This window comes from Urocitellus parryii, chromosome 4, assembly GCF_045843805.1.
Source record: "Urocitellus parryii isolate mUroPar1 chromosome 4, mUroPar1.hap1, whole genome shotgun sequence".
Lineage (NCBI taxonomy): Eukaryota > Metazoa > Chordata > Mammalia > Rodentia > Sciuridae > Urocitellus > Urocitellus parryii.
In genome coordinates this window covers 141722354-141747909 of record NC_135534.1, presented here as the reverse complement: position 1 = coordinate 141747909, position 25556 = coordinate 141722354, and the positions used below count along the sequence as shown (strand labels likewise).

The following is a 25556-nucleotide window of genomic DNA, read 5'->3' as shown; positions in this document are numbered from 1 at the left end:
TATTCTTTTGCTGATATTTTCTGACTATTCTACCCAAGGTCTTGCGGTATCTGAGATTATGTGTTCTGTTCTTTGGCAAGGAGTGATAGGACAATGTTAAAATTTACACAGCCTTTGGCTATAAACTGCCTAAGAGACTATGGGGGACAATTATGTTAAAGAAAAACATTTTTCAATGATAATTGTTAAAGCATGGTAAGAGAGATTTTATTCAGGACCACAACAGGCCTAGGGACCACTACTGTAGGATTTTTGCCTTGGAGGAGGGAGATTAGGCTTCACTTTGAATATAGCATGAGCAGATGGAAATTTAGAACTAAGGTTCTGTATGAAGGGGTTCAATGAATGGAAAATTACTCAAAGGAAACATCAAGAGTAAGGTGAATTCTGGTTAAACGGAACTAACAGGATTCTTACCTAAGCAGACATGGGATATGGTAGAAGATGAGGCATCTGATCACTTGTGCTGTGTGATCAAATGTCAATATTGGGATGTGGGGGAATCCTGACTTCGTGTTCTTCATAAAACTGGACTTTATAAGGAAGTATACAGAAATGCCTAGGAAAAGATTTAGGAGGCTGACTGAAGTTTAGACAAGCAAAGAATCCATATCAACTATCAGAGTAATAAAGTGCTGCAAAAATGACTTTTTTTATTCAGTTAGCACAGAAATGACTTTGACAATTACTTCATATTTTTAAAAAAGTGACTGATTCCCAGGTACAGTAGCATGCTTCTTAATGCCAGCTACTCCAGAGGCTGAGGCAGGAGGATAGCAAATTCAAAGCCAGGGTGGGCAACTTAGAGAGATCCTGTCTCAAAACTAAAATAAAAAGGGATAGATATGTGGACTAATGGCAGAATGCCCCTGGGTTCAATTTCCAGGACTTCAAATTGTAATAAATGTAATGTCACTTAGGTGAATATCAGTGAAATTTCTCTTTAACAGGTGATGTATCCTGAAATAATAATAATAATAATAAAACTTTTAATGACTAAACAAATTAATAATGGTTAATAAATTTTTAGGATGCAGAGGTAGACATACATCATACATCAGCTAAGGAAGCATTCTCATTTGAAATATTACTGAAGTCCATTCAATAGAGTTTTAATAATTATCTGCTTGGAACCTGAGAAACAAGAAGCTTGCCCATGATCAGATGTACACTTTAAACAATAATGAAATCATATCTGAAAAGATTTCCTATTGCCTGCATGGTTGACTTATTGAATTTAGTCCTAACAATTTTTCTATACCCCCTTTTCAAATAAAGGCAACAAAATAATGGCGGATTAAAAAGTGGCAGAACTTCCTTCCTATTCCACACATTAGTGAGACAACAGACTCAAACTCTGGACGAGCAACACAGTATCTTTCTCCCTGATAATTATAGTTCATTTGTTTGGCATTGGTGACCAGAGGGTTCTTTTTGAATTAATGTCATGCATTTTGAGACTTTCAAAGGATACACCTGTGGCTGTAGACAGATGCTACCTTTTCAGTTCCCATCCTTACGTTGTGTGAATTTCCACCTGAAAGAATACATGCAAGGGGAAAAAAGAAAGGGGAGAAGCACATACGTTGTTTCACAGATAACTGCATTAGAGGGTCGGTCAATATAGATCCATTAAATAAAAAGAGAAGTTCAGAAAAGCCACACTGCAAAAAATTTCAGGTTACTGTGTGTGTGTATCAGAATCAATACATCATCAGATGTAGCAATTCCAAGGTGATCACAGTTGCTGACACACTAAAGGGATGATGTAATTAAGTTTTCCAAATTCTAGGATATAGCATGGTATAGTTTAGTGGCCAGACCATAAACAGCTGCCTCTATCCCGGCTATCTGCAGAACACAATTGCATAACAGCTCTTGGCCTCAGTTTCCCACATATATAAAACAACAATAGGTAATATCCTGTTAATCTCTTAAGATTGCAATAATTAATACATTATATTTATGAAGAGACTTGATAATATATAAGTTTAACTAAAACGAATGGTATCATTATTTTTACAATTAGTGAGTCTTTTATGAAACCTGGTGTTTATCTCTGTAATGCTTTTCTGGAGTCATTGTTTTGTCACTGATGCTTTTATAAAATAGAAAATCATGGCCTCTGACCCCTAGTAAAATTGCTTAGTAGAAATCAAAAGATTTGATAGAAACATTACAACAGTGTTTCCCAAATTGCATTACCATGAGGTAATTTTAAAAATTAGAAATAATATTCATGTATAAGAAAAATACATAAGCAGTACATCAAAACCATTATTTCACAGATTTATGGATAAATTTTTGTCTTTATGCTTATATGAAGTTTCCTATTTAGAAAAATGTATTTAAGCAATAAAAAATAGAATCTATTTAAAGAAAAATGTTAAGTTAATAACAGCACAGGTAGTAAGTACTGTTGTATGGGTAGACAAGAAATAATATGAAGGTGGTATTTATATGACTAATTTTGAGAAACACTTGATGAACAAGTCATTCTAGTATAATAACCCCAAAGACAAATGATAATAATGTCTAGCCCCACCATTTGACTCCTATTAAACTAAGAAAGACATTTGAAGCAGGTAGAAGTGACTTGCATCAAGGTGGGGTGGACTTTGAAGGATTTGTCTATCCAAGTTCTGCCACCATCTACTTGAGCAACTCTATCCTGTGAATGAGAAAGTTTCCTGACATAAATGCTATTTATTTACAAGATGATAATGCCAAGTCCTATCAAACTTCCCGAGGTTTCATTGGACATTGCAATTTTATTAACACATGTCTGATGCCACACTGTCAGAATTCTTTGTAAACTTTTTTTGTTTTTTGGTTGACCTGAATTTTATAGGGATTTTGTAACCAAATGACAATAGAACAAATAAACCAACAGATAACTACCCATTTCTATGAGAAAACGACTTCAGTCATCACGATTCCTAGCCCACTGAGTCCTCAGTGAGCAGAACAGATTGTCATCCGGCCGTCCCCCACCCCACTACCTCCCAGAAAAGCAGCTCTGCGTCATTTTCTTAATTTCAGAGAAAGAGACACCACCACTTTCTTATGTGGTGCTGTTCAGTGTTTTGATGGATCTTCCTTATTTCTGGAAACTAGATTTTCTTCCAGCTTGCTACCAAGTAAAGGCAGGAGTCTTCTTCATTTCCAAGAACACTCCCTTCTTGTGTGAAATATCAATAATACAAAAATATCAGAGAATTCAATTTATAAAAATGTGCCGTTAGGCAAAAGAAAATCAAAATTAAGTATTTAATGTGTTTTTTCTTTTTAAATGCAACTGAATTATAATAGCTGTCTATCTCAAATCCTTGTCTTATAAGAATTTTTGGCATTGAAACATGGAGCAATTTTGACATTGAGACCTGCAGCAAAGCTACCCAACTGGTCTATAGCCATCTGATGAATTAGCTCCAGATCTTCAAAAGCTCCAGTGTCCTTCATTCTTTTCATAACTAATCTTATCATGCTAGTTTCTGATATTATCAGATCTTACACAGAGAAGGCTTCTTTGATAAGCCTTTTTAAAACTGTCATAAAATATGCATAACATTTATCGTTTTAACCATTTTTCAGCATACAGTTCAGTGGTGTTAAGTACATTCACATTGTTCTGCAACCATCACCACCATCTGTCTCCCAACTTCTTTTCACTTTTCCAGATTGGAAATCCATACCCATTAAACATTAACTCCTTGTTTATGACAAGATTTTAAAATGAGTCAAAAGTAAAGAATAACCTTAGAGAAACACCTCTAGCAGTTGTTCCCCAGAGCATTGATGTCTTTGGGCCCTGATTATAAGTCCCTTCCAGCTTACTGAATGTGGTTAGCTGTTCATTCCTCAGAGCCTCTTCACTCAGGCCACTGGGGCTCCTTCCCAGCCCTGCAAGACAGAGTCATGATCCTGGAGGAACAGCTGCTTCACACTTCAGGATTATGGATCTGTTTAGTGTCTGTTCATCTCAACACATCACAGTTGCCGTGCAAAAAACAGATGGGACCCTGATCTTTCAGTAGATCCACTGGAACACCCATCTTGAATGTTGAACAATGACCCACAGAGAGAAAGTCATCTGTTTTCTCCAGTTAATAATCCCTTTCACAGGCTGGAATCTTTCATGTGCAGGAACACAGGAGCTGCTGGGATTTCCTGGCTTCCCTCCACAGCTTTTGTTTGCTGAAACAGAGCTTGAAGCTGTAATGGGGTAAAGCTTGTCAACACACAGGACTTTTCTCTGCTTTTGGAACATATGCGAGGTGGATTGCCCCTCCATAAAGCTCTGGTGTTTTTGTTTTTTGTTTTCTGGGGAAAAGAAATATCATATGCAGGTCAAAAAGAAAAAAAAATTGTAGTCTCAAGGCATTATTTGTTTGTGCATGAGAGGGCAAAGTCTGATCAGTTGACAAATTTGTTAAAATTATTTTTAGGTATAGATGTTGGTCCAGATTGCTCTAAATCAGAATTGCCTTATACATGAATCCTTAAAATATAAACTATATCCTGAAGAATATTTGCAAAGGCTGACACTATTCAAGAAAACTAGACTGGTGTCAGTGCCCCAGCAAGGGACTCTCATTGGCACATAATCTTTGCCGTCCAAAAGCAGCAGTTTCCCAGGTCAAATGGTACAGATTTTCTTTTGTATTTCATGGTACACAGGGATTCTCTGGAACTGGAAACCTTAGCTAATAGCTTCTAACTCAAAACCAAGACTCAGAGGTGAATGAACTGAAATTATTATAGACCTTAGTAATCACATCTGTGGAGGTGTGTATGGTCCAAAAAACAGGGGATGGCATGGAGGAAGCTGCTCCCTTTCAAGGCTGAATGAATGAGGGTATTATACTCACCAAGGCAGGAATTCAATCAAATGATCCTAGAGGTGATGGAGAGTTTTCCAATCTTCCAGGAACTCGGAATAACCTGTTAAGACCCCATATTGTGATTACTAGGTGTACACTGCGGTCATCACTAAAGGAAACACAATTCTAGGTCACCTGTCTCTCTGTTATGTATGTTCATTTAAAAAAAAAAAATCTCACATGGTATGGAACTAATTTGAGGACAACTGAACTCGTTTTGGGCAACTTAGTGACATCCTGTCTCAAAAGAGGAAACGCTTGAATTTGGTCTAGTTTTGCCTTGGAGGGTCCAAATCAAGTGTGTGTCTCCTTCCAAGGACCTCACACATTAGGAGTGCACTTGGTGAAGCCAAGTGTTCTAGATTGGTTTTTTTTTTTTTTTTTTTTTTTTTTGGTGGTGCTGGGGATTGAACCTGGGACCTTGTACATGCGAGGCAAGCACTCTACCAACTGAACTATTGCCGCGTCCGGCTAACTGGAACCGAGTCCAGCGAGGGATGATGAGGTTAAGAAATACACAGGACACCAAGGTTCTTCATCCAGGAGTCTCTCTTTATTACTAACATCCTCCCCTTATATCCCCCAAGCAGCAGGAGTGGAAAATTACTCAGAAAAGGGAGGGAGAGGGGAGAAATTCGGCTACGACATCTGCCATTGTTAGACACTGAAACTTCTCTTATCAGGGAGTCCACCAGAGCAGAAAAAGATCAAGACGTTCCTGGCGTTCCTGTGGAACACATATGTCTCAGGCAGACAAGCAGGAAAACCGCAAGCCTGCTTTCATGGCCTAGTGAGCTGGCCACTTTGACATGCATTACAAAGAACTGGGCACTGGGCCTCAGGGGCCTGGGAAAGGCCTGCTACCTGGGGGCTGGGCCTCAGGGGCCTGGGAAAGGCCTGCTACCAGCAAACTATATCCCCAGAACCATGTGTTCTAGAAATGGTTGAACTGGTTTATGGCTTAGAGCTGTGAAAAAAACTGCATTCATTCACCCATCAGCAAATATTTTCAAGCATCTACCATGTTCCATTTTCAAACATTGTTACATGGCAGTGAACTAAAGAGGAAAAATCTCTGTCTTAGTGTGTTCTAGAGGAGGAAGGCAGATAAACATTAAAGTAAGAAAATTACATAGGATGTTATGAGGCAAATATATGCTATGGAAAACATAATAAATTAAGATGTAGGAGATGAGGAAATAGCAATTTTTAATATTGTAGTCAGAACAGGCATAATTGAAAAGGTAATATCTGAGAAAAGACTTAAAGGAGGTGACCGAGTAAAACATGAGAACTGTGGGAGGATCCAGGATTAGCACATACAAAGGTCCTGAGGTGGCATCTCTAGGGAAAGCAGAGTACAGCAACTGGAGTGAGTAAGGAGAAAGGTAAGTCAGTGAAAGGTGGTGAGAGCCAGCAAGGTTAGAAGAATGGGTGCCAGATTGTCCAGGCCCCTAAAGACAATCCTAACTGAGGACGTCAGCTTTTAACTCTGAAAAGCTGAACCAAGGGAAGGTTTGAACAGAGGCATAGCAAGATTTACCTTTTGTTTTAGAAGGATCACTATGGATACTGTGTTGAGATTGGATTGTAAGGGGTGATGATAAAAGCAGGCCGACTTTTGTGGCCAGGAATCTTTTGCATTAGTCCAGGGGAAAAATGATAGTAGTTTGGACTGAGACAGTAGCGGCAGTGAGAAGAGATGTGACTGGCTTCTGAACATATTTCAAAGGGAGAGCCAATGGGAATCCCTTAGGTGGAAAGTGGCACGTGACTCACAAGTTTGGGGCTGAGCAACTAGAAGGGTGCAGTAGGTTTTAGGGTGAGGCTGTATCTTAGTCTGTTTGGGCCACTCTAACAAATTATTATAGATTGAGCAGCTTACACACAACAGAAAGGTACTTATCACAGTTCTGGAAGTTGAGAAGTTTAAGATCAAGTTGCCAGTAGATCTGGTGTCTAGGAAGGACCTGTTTCTTCATAGATGGCCATCTTCTCTCTTAATCCCCACTTGATGGAAGAGATGAGTGAATCTCTGGAGTCTCTTATAAAGGCACTAAGACCATTCACGGGAGCATTGCCCTCATGACCTCTGTGTTTCCTCCTCTGGATATCAACTGGGGAGTTAATATTTCGGCAGATGAATTGGGGGAAGACAAACATTTAGAATATTGTCCATGAATTGGTTAGCTAAATGTTGATGTGCTAATCATATTTGTGATATAACATTCATATGTTAATTACCCCTGCCAATTAAACTGAATTATAAATTATTCAGTTAAAAATTATTCTATGGCAAGTTACAGTGACGCATGCCTGTAATCCCAGCTGCCCAGGATGCTGAGATAGGAGGATTGCAAATTCAAGACCAGCCTCAACAACTTAGAGAGGCTTCAGCAGCTTAATGAGAACCTGTTTCAAATTAAAAAAGGACTGGGGATGTAGCTCATAAAATGCCCCTGGGTCACCCCCCCATAATATCATTTTATGGTCTAATTCTTTTAGCATATTTATTCTCCTAGGATATACATTCTCCAGAATATAAAACCCATTCTCAGTACGGCAGTGAAGTTGTCCATGTTTCCAGGTACACTACAAAAGAAGAAAATGTGATTTGTGTCCTTTTTAACAATACCCACTTTGCATTTCTCTCAAGGCTACTACATGTACATCGAGGCCTCCCATATGGTGTATGGACAAAAAGCACATCTCCGGTCCAAGCCTCTGCGAGGCATCCCTGGAAAACACTGCTTGACCTTCTTCTACCACATGTATGGAGCAGGGACTGGCCTGCTGAGTGTTTACTTGAAGAAAGAAGAAGACAGTGAAGAGTCGCTTTTATGGAGAAGAAGAGGTGAGCAGAGCGTTTCCTGGCTCCGAGCGCTGATTGAGTACAGCTGTATGCAGCAACACCAGGTAAGCCAAAAGAGATAAGGTTCAAGCGAGGGAAAACATGCATGTAAGCTTCTGATGTTTCTCCTTTTTCTCATTATCAAAGAGAATATTTTGTCCTTTCTCAAGGTCATAGATAAGGGAAGATTCGTTTAAGAGTAAACATGATTAGCCTCTATGTTGATTAAATCTAAGAAGTGATTGAGAAATTAGACAGGGAGAGAAAGCTTAGGATATTTATGCATAAAGTGATTTTTCTGCAATTCAATCATGAAAGTGTTATCTATTTTTATCTTAGTACATTATGAATGTCAAGTATATTTTCATGTGTCCTATAAACCTCCAAAACGAAATCTCCTTTCCTTCTAAATATGGTGTTGCCTAATTAGTTGTTGCAGCTGCATCTTTTATTCCTCTACCCACATGCATGTAAGGGTTTTGTTTTAAGCTTCTATTTAAGAGTATGTATGGTCCAGAATAAGTGTTTTTAAGCCTCTGATCCTATCAGTGGATTGATATGAAAGAAACTGAGCCTTGATTTCAAGCCCTGGGTCTCCCTCTAGGTCCTCTAGTTGCTAAAGAAGACTTCTGTTCTAGGTGATCTTGATCATAAAGGAGTCTGGGCAGCAATGGGAAAAAGCCTTTTGAATTCTAATAGATGGGGCTAGGCAGCCAGTCTCTGCTAGAGAGCAGCAACTGCCTTTTGACAGCCCCCAATTTTACCTGACTACCATGAGAACCCCAGAAAACATTGAGGAAATAACTTCCAGACACCTAATTGTTCTTAAAATTGCTGTGTAGAATTCTCAAGTGTAACTTCCAACTAAGCTCCCAGCTTCTTCTCCCTCTTTGCTTCTGACTAATAAACCTCCTGGACCAGCACTCTAGCTTAGCCATTAGCCTGCCCAAATTCCAAATCTTCCTGGGAAGAGGAATCCAAAATAAGGGTTTAATTTTGTTACCACTTTACAGCAAAAATTAATTTTTTACAGATCTAAAAGAATTTCAGAAGTTCAGGTGGCCAGGTTGTAATGCCATCCAGTGTGCTGCATTGTTAAAGAACAAATGACAGAAGGAAGATGGGCCATTATTTAAGAAAGGCCCAATTAGCTCAGCATGGATAAACTGTCTAGAAACTTGGTAAAGAATAACAGTTCTATGAATAATATTGATGGTGATACAATGTCTATTACAGAAGGAAGTAGGTTGCTCAGGAACTTAATTGACCATCCTTCAGAGATGATGGATCAATTTTGTTAGGCTACTAGCATTCATACTTCTATCCTTACCACATGTTTTTTGAAGTGTGATCCGGGTATCATGCAGCATCAGCAATAACTAAAATGTAAGTACACCTGAAATGCGAATTTTCAGGCTCCACCTCAGAAGTACTGAATCAAAAACTTGGGAATTTCTGGGACCCAAAAAATCTGTTTTAATAAGACGTCCCACATGATTCTGATGCATGCAAAAGATAGAGAATCTCTATGCTGAATTAAATGAATCTGGATCTTTAGGGATGGTACCCAAACTCTGACTGAAACTCCTCCTTCTCTTCCTCCTCCTTCTTTTTGCATTCCAATGCTGCATTGCAAAATGCTCCAAGCCCTCGTGCATGCTAGGCAAGTGCTCTACACTGAACTACACCTGCCAGTCCAGCATTGATATTTTCAAAACTCCCAAGTTATATTGATATACAAGTACTGTAAGATTTAAGTTCTGGAAAATAGGAAATTTTCCCTGAGGTCAGGCACAGGGCCTTGCACATAAACCTGCTGGTAGCTTGTCACTTTAAATGTCATGTGTGTGTGTGTGTGTGTGTGTGTGTGTGTGTGTGTGAGAGAGAGAGAGAGAGAGAGAGAGAGAGAGAGAGAAAGAGAGAGAGAGAGAGAGAGAGAGAAGGGCAGATAGACAGAGAGATGGAGTGGCATCTTGGGATATTCGAGTTCAAAGGGTATCGAATGACCCTAGAGATTTTCAGCTCACAGTCTGGAAGCAAGACTCCAGACTGTCCCACTTGGCTTAGAATGGAACAGACTTGAATCTTCTCTGGACTTAGTGATTCCCTCAGGAATCCCAGACGACTGCAGGGGAACTGGGCTGAACTGGGTGCTCCAAAGCATCCTAGGGTCTAATGAAATTCAAACACACATGTGCACATAGAGTAGCCATCTTCTGTATGCTGGGCACTTGCAATGCTGTTATACATACATTCCTTCCATTGATCCTATTGCTCTATTTTGCAGATGGGGAAGAGTAAATGTTGGTAGGTGGCCAGGCAAGAGCTTGAACCCAGATCTGCCTAGTTCTATAAGGCACTGTTCTGTACTTCCTGCCTTCACAGAAGTTCCAAAATATCATCATTGCCTTAAGATCACAAGCTCTGGGTGATCTTGGACAAATTTTATCCTTGTGAGATCATTCATACATTTTCAAAATGAGAAAATAATTCCTGCCTTGCTGACATTACCACAGATAGAATTGGAGTCAAGTGAGCTTATTTGTGTGAAGGGGCTTTGAAAACATGATCATATTATATTATAAAAGGTATTATTCTTATTTCTCAAACTATATTCCCTCTCAAATTTCCCTAGTTTCTAATTCATATTATCACAACAGAATTGGTATTCTTAATAGCTAGATTAGGCATCTAGACTGAGTTCCAGTAGTTTGGAGGTAAAATATCTCATTTTTAATAAATATTTTTTGGCCACTTGCTGTTCTGTGCTAAGGATTCTACAATAAATAGAACAGATAAATTTCTTGTCTTTTTGGAGTTTATATTCTAGTGGGATACAGGTAAAAAAAATATAAGCCAAAAATATATAATGTAGCACAAGGTGACAGTAAGTCAAGTTGAACTCCTAGAAATAGAGTAGAATGACAGTTCCATGAGGCATGGTAGGTAGGGGGAGGGAAAAGAATGAGAAGTCCTTAGTCAAAGGTTATAAAGTTTCCGGTAAATAGGAGGAATGATTTTAGTGATCTGTTTGCACAGTAGGGTGGCTATATAGTCAATAGTAACATATTGCATATCTCAAAATAAGAGAGTAAATTGCAAAGGTCTCACTGCAAAAAAATGTATACAGCAAATATGTTAATCTTCTTGATTTGATCATTCCAAAATGTATGCATATATTAAAACATATTGTTCCCTATGAAGGCATGCAATGATAATGTGTCCATGAATAATAATATGAAGGGCTGGGATATAGAAATGGTAGAACACTTACTAGCATGCATGAGGCTCTGAGTTCAATCCCCACCACTGCACAATAAAATAAAATAATATTAATTTAAAGCAGAGGAGGAGAAAGAGACCAAACCAATCAGGTGACAAAGTCAAAGGGCTTTAAAATAATCATGGAAGTCCTTGGAGGGTATGACAAAGAGTTTGAAATTATTTCAAGAGCAATAGGTAGCTGTAAGATGCCTTTATGGTAATAGGATCTGAATTATATTTTTGAAACAATCACTCCAGCTACTGTGTGAGAAGTATACTTGGTAGCGGGGGTGAGATGTCATCAGAAGCTTCCAGGACAACTTAAGTATAGAATGTGGAGTTTCAGACAGAGAAGAGTCAAGATGACTTTAAAGTTTTGGGCCTGAGCAATTGCTACAGTGAATGTCTATGCTATTTATGGAGATAAGGAATGCTAGGGAGAGTACATCTGGAGGAGTAAGAACACTTGTGCGCATGAGAGAAGTTGATAGGTTTTGTTTATATTGGACATGTTAAGTTTCTTATGTCTGTTAGAAATCCAGTGGATGTGTCAAGTAAACAGTAGATACGAGACTGGAGTTCAAGGAAGAAAATGGAGCTAAAGGAAGTAAATGTGCACATCATGAGTGAAGCCAGACAGGTGTAGTTTTTAAGAGTCCTATTGCATTGCTGCCACTTGAGACTGTTCCCTTTCGGGTAAATATATGGGTGGCCTCCCAAAGACGGGCCAGTCTTCAGATTATCATTGTGGAGAAAATACATCAAATGACAAATTTTTCATCATGTTCCTTCCTAAGGGATTTATTAAGGAGCTAAGCAAAACCTGACTCGCTATTGATCAAAAACACAAACTCGGGCTGGGGATGTGGCTCAGCGGTAGCGCGCTCGCCTGGCATGCGTGCGGCCCGGGTTCGATCCTCAGCACCACATACCAACAAAGATGTTGTGTCCGCCGAGAACTAAGAAATAAATATTAAAAATTCTCTCTCTCTCTCTCTCTCTCTCTCTCCCCCCCTCTCCACTCTCACTGTCTCTTTAAAAAAAAAAAAAAACACAAACTCATTTCATCTCCTTTGGATTCCCTGATTATTATTTCCCTCTGCTTTCGGGTGTTTTCCTCTGTTGTTTCTTAAATTTTGTTGTCATTGAAACAAAGTGTTGGACAAATTCTCAGCTCACTGAAGTATTTACATCAGTCTTATTGTTAATTATACTGCCTAACATTTACTAGGAATTCCTTTGTGCCAGGTACTCAGTTGAGAGCCTAGTCTCCAAATAATTTTGTTCATAATTCCTATCATCTTGGTAATTTCTCCCCGTTCCCCTACACCAAAAGATATACCTAATGGTTCAATTTATTAATTACCTAAGTCCAAACAACTTCATACGTATTTATGTTCTGATAACTTATTTGTTAAAAAAAATACTTAAATTAAAAGAAAAAATATTTTTATCTATTCTTAAATTACCTCAATTATTTATTAATAGCATATGCATACTTGTCGGGCATTGTACAACTTCTCAAACTTTGAAAGAAGATCATTATGCCACCTTCATTTAATGTTCTACACTGATTTTTACATAGTGCTTCCTTTAATTATAGCATCTTCCAAAACCATAGCTCTATAAAGATAAGATGTTATCAAAGGGAATATAGATCAGTCTAATGTTGAATCTTTGAATGACTGTGAACTAGTAGTTCATACAGTGTTTGCTACATGTTGAATATTGCTGTGTTTCCCATTAAATTTCAAACTATCCCAGAGCACTCTTGTGAATGTACTTGAGTGTGTCTGCCCCACAATTTGAGAACCAAGGAAATTTAATACTATATTCATTGTGTTTATTCTATAAATAAATATTTGTTCATTAGCTGCTACCAGATAGATTTTGTTAGTTCTAAAGCATAAAGATATGACAAGTGAATCTCAACATCATTGTAGGGAAAAGAGAGAGAGATAAGATACTCCTACATATCTATAAATATAACAGTGAAATCAGTGGTGTAAAATTGTCATCACTGAAGTGTTAAGAAAATTCAAAGGAGAGGGTCATATGAAATCAAGTGTTTGGCAAAATCACATATTATTCAGAATATAATTTCATCAAAATTTGTCTGTTACATTTTTCACTGCAGACTCAGAGGTCAAAAAACAGATTTTGTTGTTCAGAAAACCAAAATGTTTATTAACTTCATTTATATGTCCTCCCATCTAAATGTGTTAGAACATTTCTCCACCTTGTCTTGCCATTTATACGGATTCTTGTTTAGGGTTGTGTTTCAACGACTGTTCTCTAGAGAAACAGAACCAAACAGAGAAACAGATGGGAAGGGATTTATCATTTAGGAATTGGCTTGTGCAATTACAGAGGTTGAAAATCCCCAATGATATATCATCTGCAAGTTAGAGGACCAGGAAATCATAGCTTAATCCAAATCTGAAGCCTGAAAACTAAAGGAGCCAATAGTATAACTCTTAGACTGAGACAGAAGGCCTGAAAACCTGGGAGGCTGCTAGTGTAAGCCTCAGAGTCCAAAAGCCTGAAAGCCTGCGCTTCTGATGTCCAAAGGCAGCAGAAGATGGGTGTCCCAGATCCAGAAGAAAGAATGAATCTATTTTTTGTTCTATCTGAGCCTTCAATAGATTGGATGTTGCTGACCCACACTGGGTAAGGGTATATTCTTCTTACTTAGTCCACTGATTCAAATGCCAATCTCTTTTAGAAACAGTCTGACAGACATACCCAGAAATAATGCTTTACCAGCTATCTGGGTATCTTTACCCCAGTCAAGTTGACCTTTAAAATTAACCAGCACAGCTTATGTCCCTAGAATTCTTATTAGTCATTGGTTTGCTTTGTCTGTCACTAAAGCTATTTTAAGTCATTAATTTCAAAAACATGTTAATTATTCAATTTATATTCTTATTTAATTTAAAGAGGTTTAATGAAATTAGTTTAAGGGCATTCTTTTTTATTTAATTTAAATCATTAACTAGTCCAATGAGAAGTCATTTGTTCATAAAATGAGTAGAGCAAATATGTCTTATGAACAATTTTCATTACCAACAAATCTTCTTGAAGTAATGAGTAGTTTATTAACCATTGTTGGGGGCAACCTTAGAGCTGGTAATCTATTTTTCCTAGAACAAGAATATTTGATCAGTTATTTTCTGCTCAGACTCTAAAGTCATGACATTATTCCCTCTTCTCCTTGATCTGTGTCTTTGATAGTTGGTAATTTACATGATAAATGAACCATTCTATTTTGGTAAATTTAATTATTATGCTTTTCTGTTTATAAGTGTGTATATACAGTCATACTAAGTCTTTTTGCAAAGTACCGGTATCAAAGGAAGATTTATGGAGAGCCTAAAGAAATTTAAGCTTCAGGGCCTCTCACTTTCATAGGCCATGTGGGTGCTGGGAGGTTCTAGAAATAGAGCTTCTAAATGGGAAGAGGGACCCAAGTAAGCACTGGGAAGCATTTTTTGGTAAGCATTTCTGGGGAACAAAGGGATCAGAGCCAAGTGTGATGGCACATGCCTGTAATCCCAGGGACTCAGAGGCTAAAGCAGAAGAATGGCAAGTTCAAGGCCAACCTGGGCAAATTAGTGAGACCCTATTTCAAATTTAAAAGGCAGCATGGGAGTAGGGGACCCCTGGGGATGTAGCTCAGTGGTGGAGCCCCCATGGGTTCAATCCCCAATGCCAAAAGAAGGGGGGTGGTGAGCATGGGATCTCAATCTCCAAGGGTCCAGTAATTTATTGAAAATGTCTTTAAATTCCAAATTAACTAAAGTACCTAAATTTGAATTTCTAATTTTGTACCATTTTCCTTATAGAGGTCCCCAAGAACTACCTACGCCTTTAGACCCACAAAACTTGAACTTTCCCTGACCAACATAGTTATATCAGGATTACTCTATTTCTAAATTCAAATTCAATTATTTTTCAGATAATTTTTGAAGCCATTCGGGGAGCATCAATAAGAAGTGATATTGCTATTGATGATGTTAAATTTCAGGCAGGAGCCTGTACAGGTAATAATATTTTCCCAGTTATAGAAGCTTGATTGAAAAAAGATTTTTCAATCAAGACTATATATAAGACGATATAAGACTATATCCAATATAGTCTTAAATGATAAAACTACAATTAAATATTGTTTTTCTATAATAAGAAGAGAAAAACATTTTTTTCTATGTCTTTCCTGACAGAAGTAGAAGATACAACTCAACAATCATCAGGATATTCTGAGGATTTAAATGCAATTGAGTATTAAAACATGATCTGAATTGGATTAATCAGACAAAAGTTGTACCTCTCTTCAATCAAAATGAAAATGAAACAAATGAATACTGGACGGTCTTAATCATTTTATAAGTTATAAGATGACTTCAGAGCAATTCTTTTCATTACTTTTGCAAAAAAAATACTGACTCAGGGCTTTTTATTTTTTTCCTTGCATTTGACAACTGTTACTAGGAGTACAGGCTGTTGGTTTTGAATAGATCATTCATCTTAATTTTGGTACCAGTTAAAATACAAATGTGCTTATAGTCATTTTAAAGTATTCAAATAAAGGGCACAATCAAAATGAGTGTGCTCACTTAAATCTGCATTCAGTGAATGTATTGAGAGAATAGGTTTTGTGGGGTTTTATTTGAATTTCAAGTAGATCATCAACATTTTTAAAGTAAATAATGTGGGGTATCAGTAATATCTGCAGAATGAATGCAGTTTTCCATGGAAACAAGTTAGACAGGAAAAATGAAGTCTTATTTTCTATGTTTTATTCATAGAAATGGAGCATTAATTTTTAATATTTTTCACCATATGTGATAACAAAGGATCTTTCTTGAAATCCCAGGGTAAGTCAGTATTAATTAATGCTGTATTACAAGTTATGCTACCTTCTTTTTTTTCCCTTTAAACTACCTTTGAAAGTCACTATGAGCACATGGATAGAAATTGCACTCTTTTTTTTAATAAAGCAAGCTTGAAATTTTTTATGTACACACATCCAATAATTTTTATAAATTTGTTCAACAATTTGACTGATTTTTGTAACAAATGTTTTGGTAAGGTTTTGAGTAATATGAATTCAATCAGATATACTAAACTACTGCTTTTTATTTACCTGATTGGAAAATTGTATATATTATATATGTTTGTGTATTAATACAGCTGTTGTGAAATCATAAATTACCTAATAAAAGATAATTTGAAAAATCTTTCATTAGTAACTGACTCATTTCTGTATTATTTTTCTTTATCAGAATATCTTCATTATGTAACTGCACTTTCTAATTTGAATCTCTATTCTGCCACAATTAAATGTTCTTAAGTTTTTATAGTGACATAAATATTGCATCAATGATATAATAATTAACTTTTAAAGAGTGGGGTTTTGTTGTTGTTGTTGTTGTTTTGACTGTAGTAGCAATTGAGCCCAGGGCCTCATGCAGCTAGACAAGTGCTCTATCACTGAGCTCTGCCCCCAGCCCAAGAGTGTTTTATTTTGCATAAGGAATCTCAAATTTTTCCCAAATTTTATCTCAAATATACTCTATAAGAGTAAGAATTCTTGATGTTTTATTTTTCCATTCATAGAACCCAGGAAGATATATGGTATTTAGTAGGTTCTGAGAAAAAAAGGCATTGTTTTATGAATGAATGAATGAGTTTAATTTTTCTGTGATCCCTCAAGATGTAAATATTGGCTCTTTTCACAGATAAGAAAACAGTATCAAACAGTAAAGAAATTACTTAAGATCCCACAGCTATAAAGTAGAATAACTTAAGACTCAGCTCCTATGACTTTGAGTGTCTAGAAGTTCATTACTTACATGGAGTTGGGAGGTTTTTCCACTCAAGAGCATCAAAACCCTTACACTGGTCTATTCAGAGTATTATACTGCTCTTATTGTCACATTACTTGGAAAGCAAAAGAAATATTGAACCATGCAAAATAAATATCACGAGATTTATGGAGAAAATAAATTTATTTTATAATAAAACAAAATTCAATGAATCAACTCCTTTCTACTCATAATGATTAATTAGCCATGGGTAGAATCTCTAAACAAAGTGGAAACTTTGGGGAAAATTTCAAGATGTTGACCAATTTAGGTGGCATAATTCCCTCAAAACATTAGTTCTGTCCAGAGTTATAATTATGTTTGCTGAATAAAGAAATGTGGATCAGGTCTCAAAGACCTAACAGGTGTATCTGGATGCTTAGCAAGAAGTTTATAATCTGTAATAAATGAGTGAAGTCATTCCCTAGCCTTCTTTTTTTATTATTTTATGTTTTATTTTAATTTGTTATATGTGTCAGAAGAAAGCATTACAATTCTTATTACACATATCTCTGGTTGTACATAAAGTATAGTCACACCATTTGTGTCTTCATACATGTACTTAGGGTAATGATGTCCATCTCATTCCACGGTCTTTCCTATCCCCATACCTGCTCCCTTCCACTCCCTCCCCTTTGCCCTATCTAGAGTTCATTTAATCCTCACATGCACCCCACCACCACCACATTATGAATCAACATCCTTAAATCAGAGAAAACATTCATCATGTTTTAGGATTGGTGAACTTCACTTAGCATTATATTCTCCAGCTTCGTTCATTTACCTGCAAATGCCATGATTTTATTTTCATTTAATGCTGAGTAATATTCCATTGTGTGTGTGTGTGTGTGTGTGTGTGTGTGTGTGTGTGTGTATCACATTTTCTTTATCCATTCATCTACTGAATGGCATCTAGGTTAGTTCCACAGTTTAGCTATTGTGAATTGTGCTGCTATAAACATTAATGTGGCTGTGTACCTATAGTATGCTGTTTATAAGTTCATTGGATAAAGACCGAGGAGTGGGATAGCTGGGTCAAGTGGTGGTTTCATTCCCAGTTTTCTAAGGATTCTCCATACTGCTTTCCATATTGGCTGCATCAATTTGCAGTCCCACCAGCAATGTATGAGTGTGCCTTTTTCCCCACATCCCCACCAACACTTATTGTTGTCTGTGTTCTTAATAGCTGCCATTCTGACTAGAGTGAGATGAAATCTTAGAATAGTTTGATTTGCATTTCCCTAATTGCTAAAGATATTGAATATTTTTTCATATATTTGTTGATTGATTGTATATCTTCTTCTAAGAAGTGTCTGTTCAGTTCCTTGGCCCATTTATTGATTGGGTTATTTGCTTTTTTGATGTTAAGATTTTGGGGTTCTTTATATTTCCTAGAGATTAGTGCTGTATCTGATGTGTGTGTGGTAAAAATTTGTTCCCAATTAGTAGGCTTTCTATTCACCTGATTGTTTCTTCTGCTGAGAAGAAGCTTTTTAGTTTGAATCCATCCCATTTATTGATTCTTGTACTATAGGAGTCTTATTATTAATTCTTGTGCTGTAGATGTCTTATTACAGAAGTTAGGGCCTAATTTGTCATGATGGAGATTTGTTCCTACTTTTTCTTCTAATAGATGCAGTGTTTAATTCCCAGGTCCCTGATCCACTTTAAATTGAGTTTTGTGGATGGTGTGAAATGGGGGTTTAATTTCATTTTATTGCATATGGATTTCCAATTTTCCTAGCACCATTTGTTGAAGAGGCTATCTTTTCCCCAATGTACATTGTTTGTCTAACATAAGATAACTGTAATTATGAGGGTTAGTCTCTGTGTCCTCTATTCTGTACCATTGGTCTACCAGTCTGTTTTGGTGCCAATACCATGTGTTTTTGTTACTATTTCCTCAGCCTTCTTGATGGTAACATAAATCCATAGTAATAATCCTTCAGCTGTGATGTGTTGAATACTTACTATTTTCTGATACTGTGCAAAGAGCTTCATATGATTTCATTCATTTAATCCTGGCAACAGCCCATGAAGAAGATAATAGTGATAGTTCCATATTACAAGCAGGGAAACTAAATTTATCTGAGATCAGGAACTGATGTAGGGCCTGGATTTTAACATAGGTCTGTTGTACTCCCAAACCTGTTTTCTGATCAGAACCTGCCAGCTCTCCTACCAACTGCATCCCCAATATAGATTTAAAATCCAGCCAAAGGTCCCAAGACTCCCTCTTTCAAGAAGATTTACAAGCTATCAAAATCGCTCTAAACTTCATCAAACTAAGAATACTATTTGTGATATGAGCTTTAACAGTTGGGGGAAAATAAGTGGGAGTTGGAGTGCTAAGTATTGACTTAGGGCAGAAAAGAAAGAGGTAATTTAAAAATATACATAATTATTTTTTAGTTATAGGTGAACACAATGTCTTTATTTTACTTTATATGTTGCTGAGGATCGAACCCAGTGCCTCACACATGTTAGGTGAGCCCTCTACCTCTGAGCCACAACCCCAGCCCAAAAGAGATAATGCTCGCTACCTGTTGCTAAGAAACAACCTGACATTTGTAGAAGAGAAAAGAGAAGGTAGAAAGTGAGCTCATTATCTCATCTTCGATCGTCTATGCTCCTTCTGCAGGATTCAATTTTTTGATGGTTCTCTTCCCTTTCCAGGTTGCTCTTGGCATTCATCTTAACTATATTTTACCTGGATGAAAATATGGATGGATGGTAAAGCACTGTATAATTTACGTAGGTTTAGAAATGCCTGAGGAGAAGGTATACTAGTTAATAGGTATTGCTTAACAATTTAAGTCTATGTTTGCATTTCTTTCTATTCTCAGCAGCATCTAAATATTCAAGTGCTTCAAATAGAGACTGCTTTCTCACACAGATTTCTTTCTGTCCTATAATTTGCTATCTGGGTTGGAGATTATGTATAGAAGGGAAGGAAGAAGATACTGAGAATATAGTGCTTCAGATGCAGGTTCTAGCTTAATATGGAAGAAGAAAGGGTGCAACAAAAAAATTTTTGTTTGTTTTTGTGGCACAGGGGCTCAAACCCAGGGCTTTGCACATACTAGACAAGTACTCTACCATTGAGCTTCAACCCCAGCCCCCAAAGATTTCTTGAAAAATTTATGTTGAGCATTCTACCAAACATGGAGATTGCAAAGTTGCTCACAGATTAACAAGGAAAAAAATAAAAATATAAGCTAATAAGCACAATTCTGAATGTTAAATACACTGTGCCCATGAAGCTATGGAAAGGCCTAGAAGGGGCAGCTGACCCAGGAGGGCAGGGTAATTTCCTGGCGGCAGTCTGGGAAAAGCAAAGAGAACCAGCAGAGACCAATTATACCCATGTTGCGGATTCCCTGATGTTTTCTTCTCTCACTCTGAGGGCTGAGAACTGGGCTTCTTGTTTTCTCCTTCCCATGCAAGAGACACATTTTCCATATAACTTAACCAGAACTGGGAAAGAAATGAGTTTTCATAACTGCTGATGCTAATGTTCCTGCATTTTCAATGTGTGGATTACTATAAGAGGAAATAGAGAATGTTGATTAAGTACATGGTTTCTGAATTCAGGTTGTCTCTGATTAAATCTCATAACTGTGTAAGTGAAAGCAAGTCATTTAGACATCCTCTCTTTTTCCTTATCTGCAAAATGGGGCAAATATTTGTACCTACTTCTTAAGGTTACTATAAAGTTAAAATCAGAAACATACATCCAAGCACTTAGAATAGCCTCCCACAAACAAAAGCCATTCTAGTTTATATTTTAAAGTTTCAGTGAAATTTCAGATAAATCCCAGTTATTTTTATGTATTCTTTTTCTACAAAGAAATTGTGAGTTTATAGTGCCATCTTAAGGATAAAGCAACCATATAATCTTGTCATTTTTATCGTTTTTTTTTCTTTATTACTAGCAGTATCAGACTCATTTTACTCAGTAGTTGGGCAATATATTCCTCTTTGTTCTTCCTACTCTAGCTATTGCCAACGTTTCTTCTGTACAACCTACTTACCCCTAGCAAGATTTATCATGCTAAATCCAACTTCCTGTTTATATCTTCTCAAGAATGTTTGCTTATTTAGAGGGGTAAAAAAATGAACACATAACAAAAGCCAATATTATATGGAAAAGCAAGTCGATTTTTAAAAGGAAAATTATGTTTGTGTGTTTGTGTGTGTGTGTAGTGTCAATGAAAAATATCAGTCGAAAGGCAAACAATCAATTAGAATATCTAATAGAACTGGTGAACTGAACTGGAATATAAGGTAATAAATCAAAATGCAATACAGAGGAATGAAGAAGTGAAAAAAAAAAAATATATATATATATATATATTTTACCATACGATTTATTTTTATTTATTTTTATTTTTTTTAGTAGTCATACATGACAGCAGAATGTATTTTGACATATAATACATACATGAGAAGTGAAAAATATTAAAAAGAGAAAGAATAAAAGCCCAATATATTAAAATAAGAATTCCAGAAAGATAGAATGGGAGAAAGTAATTATTCAAAGGGAGAATATTTGCTACTATTTCAGAATTGGTTATAGATGAAAATAATCAAGATCACAAAGTTCAAGTAATTCTGAGAGCTATAAATAAAAATCAGTCCATGCCTAGAAAGTTATTATGAAATTATAGGATATCAAAACAGATTTTAAGTTCAACTAAGATGAAAAGATGGATGAACTATAAGAGAATAAAAAATAAATAAAATTAAATATATCAATAATAAAGTATCAAAAGAGGGCTGGGGATATAGCTCAGTTGGTAGAGTGCTTGCCTTGGATGCAAAAGGCCCTGGGTTCAATCCCCAGCACTACATAAATAAATAAATAAATAAATAAATAAATAAATAAAGTATCAAAAGACAAAATTACAACAAAGGTTTAAGGATTTTTAAAATTGGTCTTATTTGTTATTCTAAATCTGGGTAACACTCTATTTCATAAAATAGAGTAAGAATTCCGGTGGACTGAGCAGAATAATCACCCATTTCAAGATCTTTAACTTAATCATGTCTATCAATTCCCTTAGCCACATAAGGTGACACAGTCACAAATTTCAGGGATTAGGCATCTTTGTGGAGGGGCATTATTCTGCCAACCACAATTTTCTCTGGCTATCAGGCCAAGTTCTTAATAAGGTTAGCTTTGTTTTTTTTTTTTTCCCTTTTCAATACTCCTTTCTGCTCCATCTTCTTATTTATTTGGAAAGCTAAGATATCCAATACAGTGTACAATAGAAGTAGTGATAGTACCATTCTTAAATTGTTTCTGAAACATAAGCAAATATACAAGAATTTCATTATTCATATGAGTTTATTGAAGTTTTGGGGGATTGCCTATTATTAGTAGAAAATTTTCTTTTTGCAGTTTTCTAGAAATTTTAACATGAGTGTGCGTTGCAAAGCATTGATTGCTTTTTCTGCTTCAATCTTTCTGTAATCTTTAATAAAAGAGTCACATTAATTGATTTGGTTTGCAGTATTAATTAACCTGGAATTCTTTCAACAAGTTCAATTAGTTCAAAGTGTATTTACTTTTTTGGGTATCACTAGGTATTTTCATATATGCTCATGAGTAAAACTGACAGGAAATTTTCATTTCCTTTCAATTCTTCATCTTGTTTTAGCCAAGGTTAGGCTCATAAGAGCAGTTGGGAGAGTGTACCTTCTTTTTTCTGTCCTGTTACAGAGCAGGTAGCATTAGAGCACTGGTTCTCAACTGGGGACAATTTTGCTTATAAAAGGACATTTGGACAGCTATGGAACATGGCTGATTGTTCAAAACAGAGGAGGTGCCACTGGTGTGCAGTGAGCAGAAGCCAGGGATACTGCTCAACTCCTACAAGCCAAAATTATTAATAGGGCTGATTTCTCCTCTCATTATGAATAATCATTATACTAATTTTTTAATTGTAATTTTGTATTTTTTCAGAGGAGGGGCTTCAAAAAATTACATAAGCTTCAGGCACCACATGTCTAGATCTGGAGGGAAGAAGAGGCACCATGCAGAGGAGAACAGCACATGTGTAGGTGTATATGAATGTACATGGGACCACAGGGGTGGCGGCTGGGAGATACAACTAGCAAGTCAAAGCCAATCTAGAGAAAAGAAAGGAGGGAAATTTTGTTTTGACATAATTTCCAAGTATCATAGTTTCTAAGCCATTTGCCATAAACAATAAATATAATATCAAGAAACTATAAGAGAGTAAGTCTTGTATGTGGTCTAGCAATTCTAATTCTTGGTAATATATCCTAAAGAAATGCTTACACATGTATATAAAGATATGCTCAAAGATTTCCCTGAAGCACTTTTTATAAAAATGAAAAATTGGGTGCCATCTATGTGTCAAGTTGGTGGAATAATGGATAAAGTGTGATATATTTATACAAAAACTCCACAGCAGCTAAAAGGAAACTAAAGATTTGTATGTGCCAACATGAATACCCTCAAAATTATATTTTTGAGTGAAAAACCAAGCCATATAACTATTCTTACTGCATTTTTATGTTAAAGCATTTATATATGTATGTATGTATTATTTGTGTAATACATTTTTGTAATGCATTCATACTCAAAATTTCATTACACATTTTCTATAGATAAGATGCATGTGAAATATAAAAATGCCCTGAGAAGACATTATATCATACATCGAACAACTGTCTTTTAAAAAACTGTACATATATTTTTAGTTGTAGGTGGTTACAATACCTTTATTTTATTTTTATGTGGTTCAGAGGATTGAACCCATTGCCTCATGTGTGCCCAGGTGAGCGCTCTACCGCTGAGCCACAATCCCAGCCCCTGAACTGTTTGAGAGTAGTTAATTCTGGGAGATAAAAGATACAGGAACAAGGGCTGAGTGTGGCAGAACACACCTGTAATCTCAGTGGCTATGGAGGATGAGACAGGAGGATTTAGTTCAAAGCCAGCCTTGGCAAATTAGTGAGGTCCTAAGCAACTCAGCAAGACCTTGTCTCTAGATAAAATATTAAAAAGGGCTGGGAATGTAGCTTAGTATTTAAGCACCTCTGGGTTCAATCCCTGGTACCAAAAAAAAAAAAAAAAGATATAGGGACAAGATGGGGGGATTAAAATGCATACCAATTTATCTATATTGTTCTAATTTCTAAGCAGAGAGTATAACCATATATGACTTATGCATACTTCTTTAAAAAGTAGATAACAGAAATAAAAGACTGGAAGAATGCTAAATTATTAGCATTTTAAATTCTAATATGAGTAAGTTATTGGTTTCTGCTTTGTATTTTTTGTCATTTTCAAATTCCTAAAATACTAATAAAAATATAAATTTGATTCTAATTCTAAAAAAAAATCATATCTAGCTACAATGAAAGTTGTGGAAGTGGAACTTAAAACCATTAAGTTTATAGGAGAGTTCTGGAGCATCTCAACTCATTGGAGAGATACTGGGATGAAAAGTGTCACTCTAGGTAATTGATACCCAAGGACTCACTTATCTCATAAATTATGGAGCTGGTTTTGAAAGTTTAACGATAGTTCTGACAATTACTAACTTTCTTTCCTTGGGAAGTAACAGGGTATGAGGAAAAACATTTCATCTTCCCTTCGGTCTTCTCAAGGCTCTGCTTATGCTTCTGACCTCGCCTAGGCAAGGAGGGCTAATAGTTCAATTTGCAAAGACTTGCAGAGAAGGAGATTACACACATTGAGTTAGCCCTTCATACATCATCATTCTGAAATTGAAGGTCAGTTCTTCTGCAACAATTTAATACCACTTACTCATTTTACATCCTTGAAAAATATAAAGGACCATTTATTCATCCTCTCTCATTTGGGACACATCACAAAGGACACTTGAAACCTTATGTTAATTCCTAATAAATTTTTAAATCCTTCAACTGGCTTTTGTGTCCAAGAGAGAAATTTTAGGAACAGGTCAGTCTGTTGAGACATTGATCCAGCATATAGAAATAAAATCTGAAAAGGTGATTAGAATAGTAGCTATTGTGTGGTAGATGCTGTTCGTATTAGCTATTACTACCAATTCTACAGCTTTTAATTACAACCAATTTCAACATTAATACTACTACAGTGAGAATAAACAGACATTATAATTGTTCTAAACTGTATGAGACAGCATGGTGAAACTTTCTTATAATCCCAACTACTTGGGAGACTGAAGCAGGAGAATCACAAGTTAGATGCTAATCTGAGCAACTAACTGAGACTCTGTCTCAAAATTAAAAGGGTTGATAATTTAGCTCAGAGCTTGCCTCATATGTACAAGGCCCTGGGTTGAATCCCCAATGGAGAAGGGGGTCAGGGTCAGAAAAGAAACACACAAAATATTTTTGTATGATGTTTGAAACAAATTTTTTAAAATTAAAAACTTTAGAACATGCCTGTAATCCCAGCAGCTCAGGCAACCATGAGCCCCAAAGTACCTCCAATACCACAGTACCACTAAGTGGTATTCCACTAAGAAGTACCTCCAAAGTACCTCTAGTACCACTTCTTAGTGGAAGAGCCAATGTTGTGTTGTCCCCTGGTTCTCTCCAGGTGGCAGTTGGTCATCAGGGAATGGTGGAGTCGATCCAGGGATAGGTAGCAAGGCAGCCAGTTTCGCCAATGTCCTTGGAGACGAGCTCTCTGATGTGGCAGGGCAAGCG

The 25556-nt window shown here is 36.5% G+C and overlaps 1 protein-coding gene and 1 non-coding gene across 2 annotated transcripts in view; both read left to right on the top strand.

The window, feature by feature from the left end:
* The window catches only part of Mamdc2 (MAM domain containing 2), a 162956-nt gene extending 146847 nt beyond the window's left edge, over positions 1-16109 (top strand). Inside the window, exons 12-14 of the mRNA XM_026389255.2 lie at positions 7540-7799; positions 14957-15041; positions 15219-16109. Of these exons, the coding sequence (XP_026245040.2) occupies positions 7540-7799; positions 14957-15041; positions 15219-15283 (410 nt within the window). The 3' untranslated portion in view covers positions 15284-16109. The remainder of the gene's footprint in view (positions 1-7539; positions 7800-14956; positions 15042-15218) is intronic.
* Positions 16110-21642: 5533 nt separating this feature from the next.
* Trnap-ugg (transfer RNA proline (anticodon UGG)) lies at positions 21643-21716 on the top strand. The gene has a single exon. It is a non-coding gene; the product is annotated as a tRNA-Pro (tRNA).
* The last annotated feature ends 3840 nt before the right edge of the window (positions 21717-25556 follow it).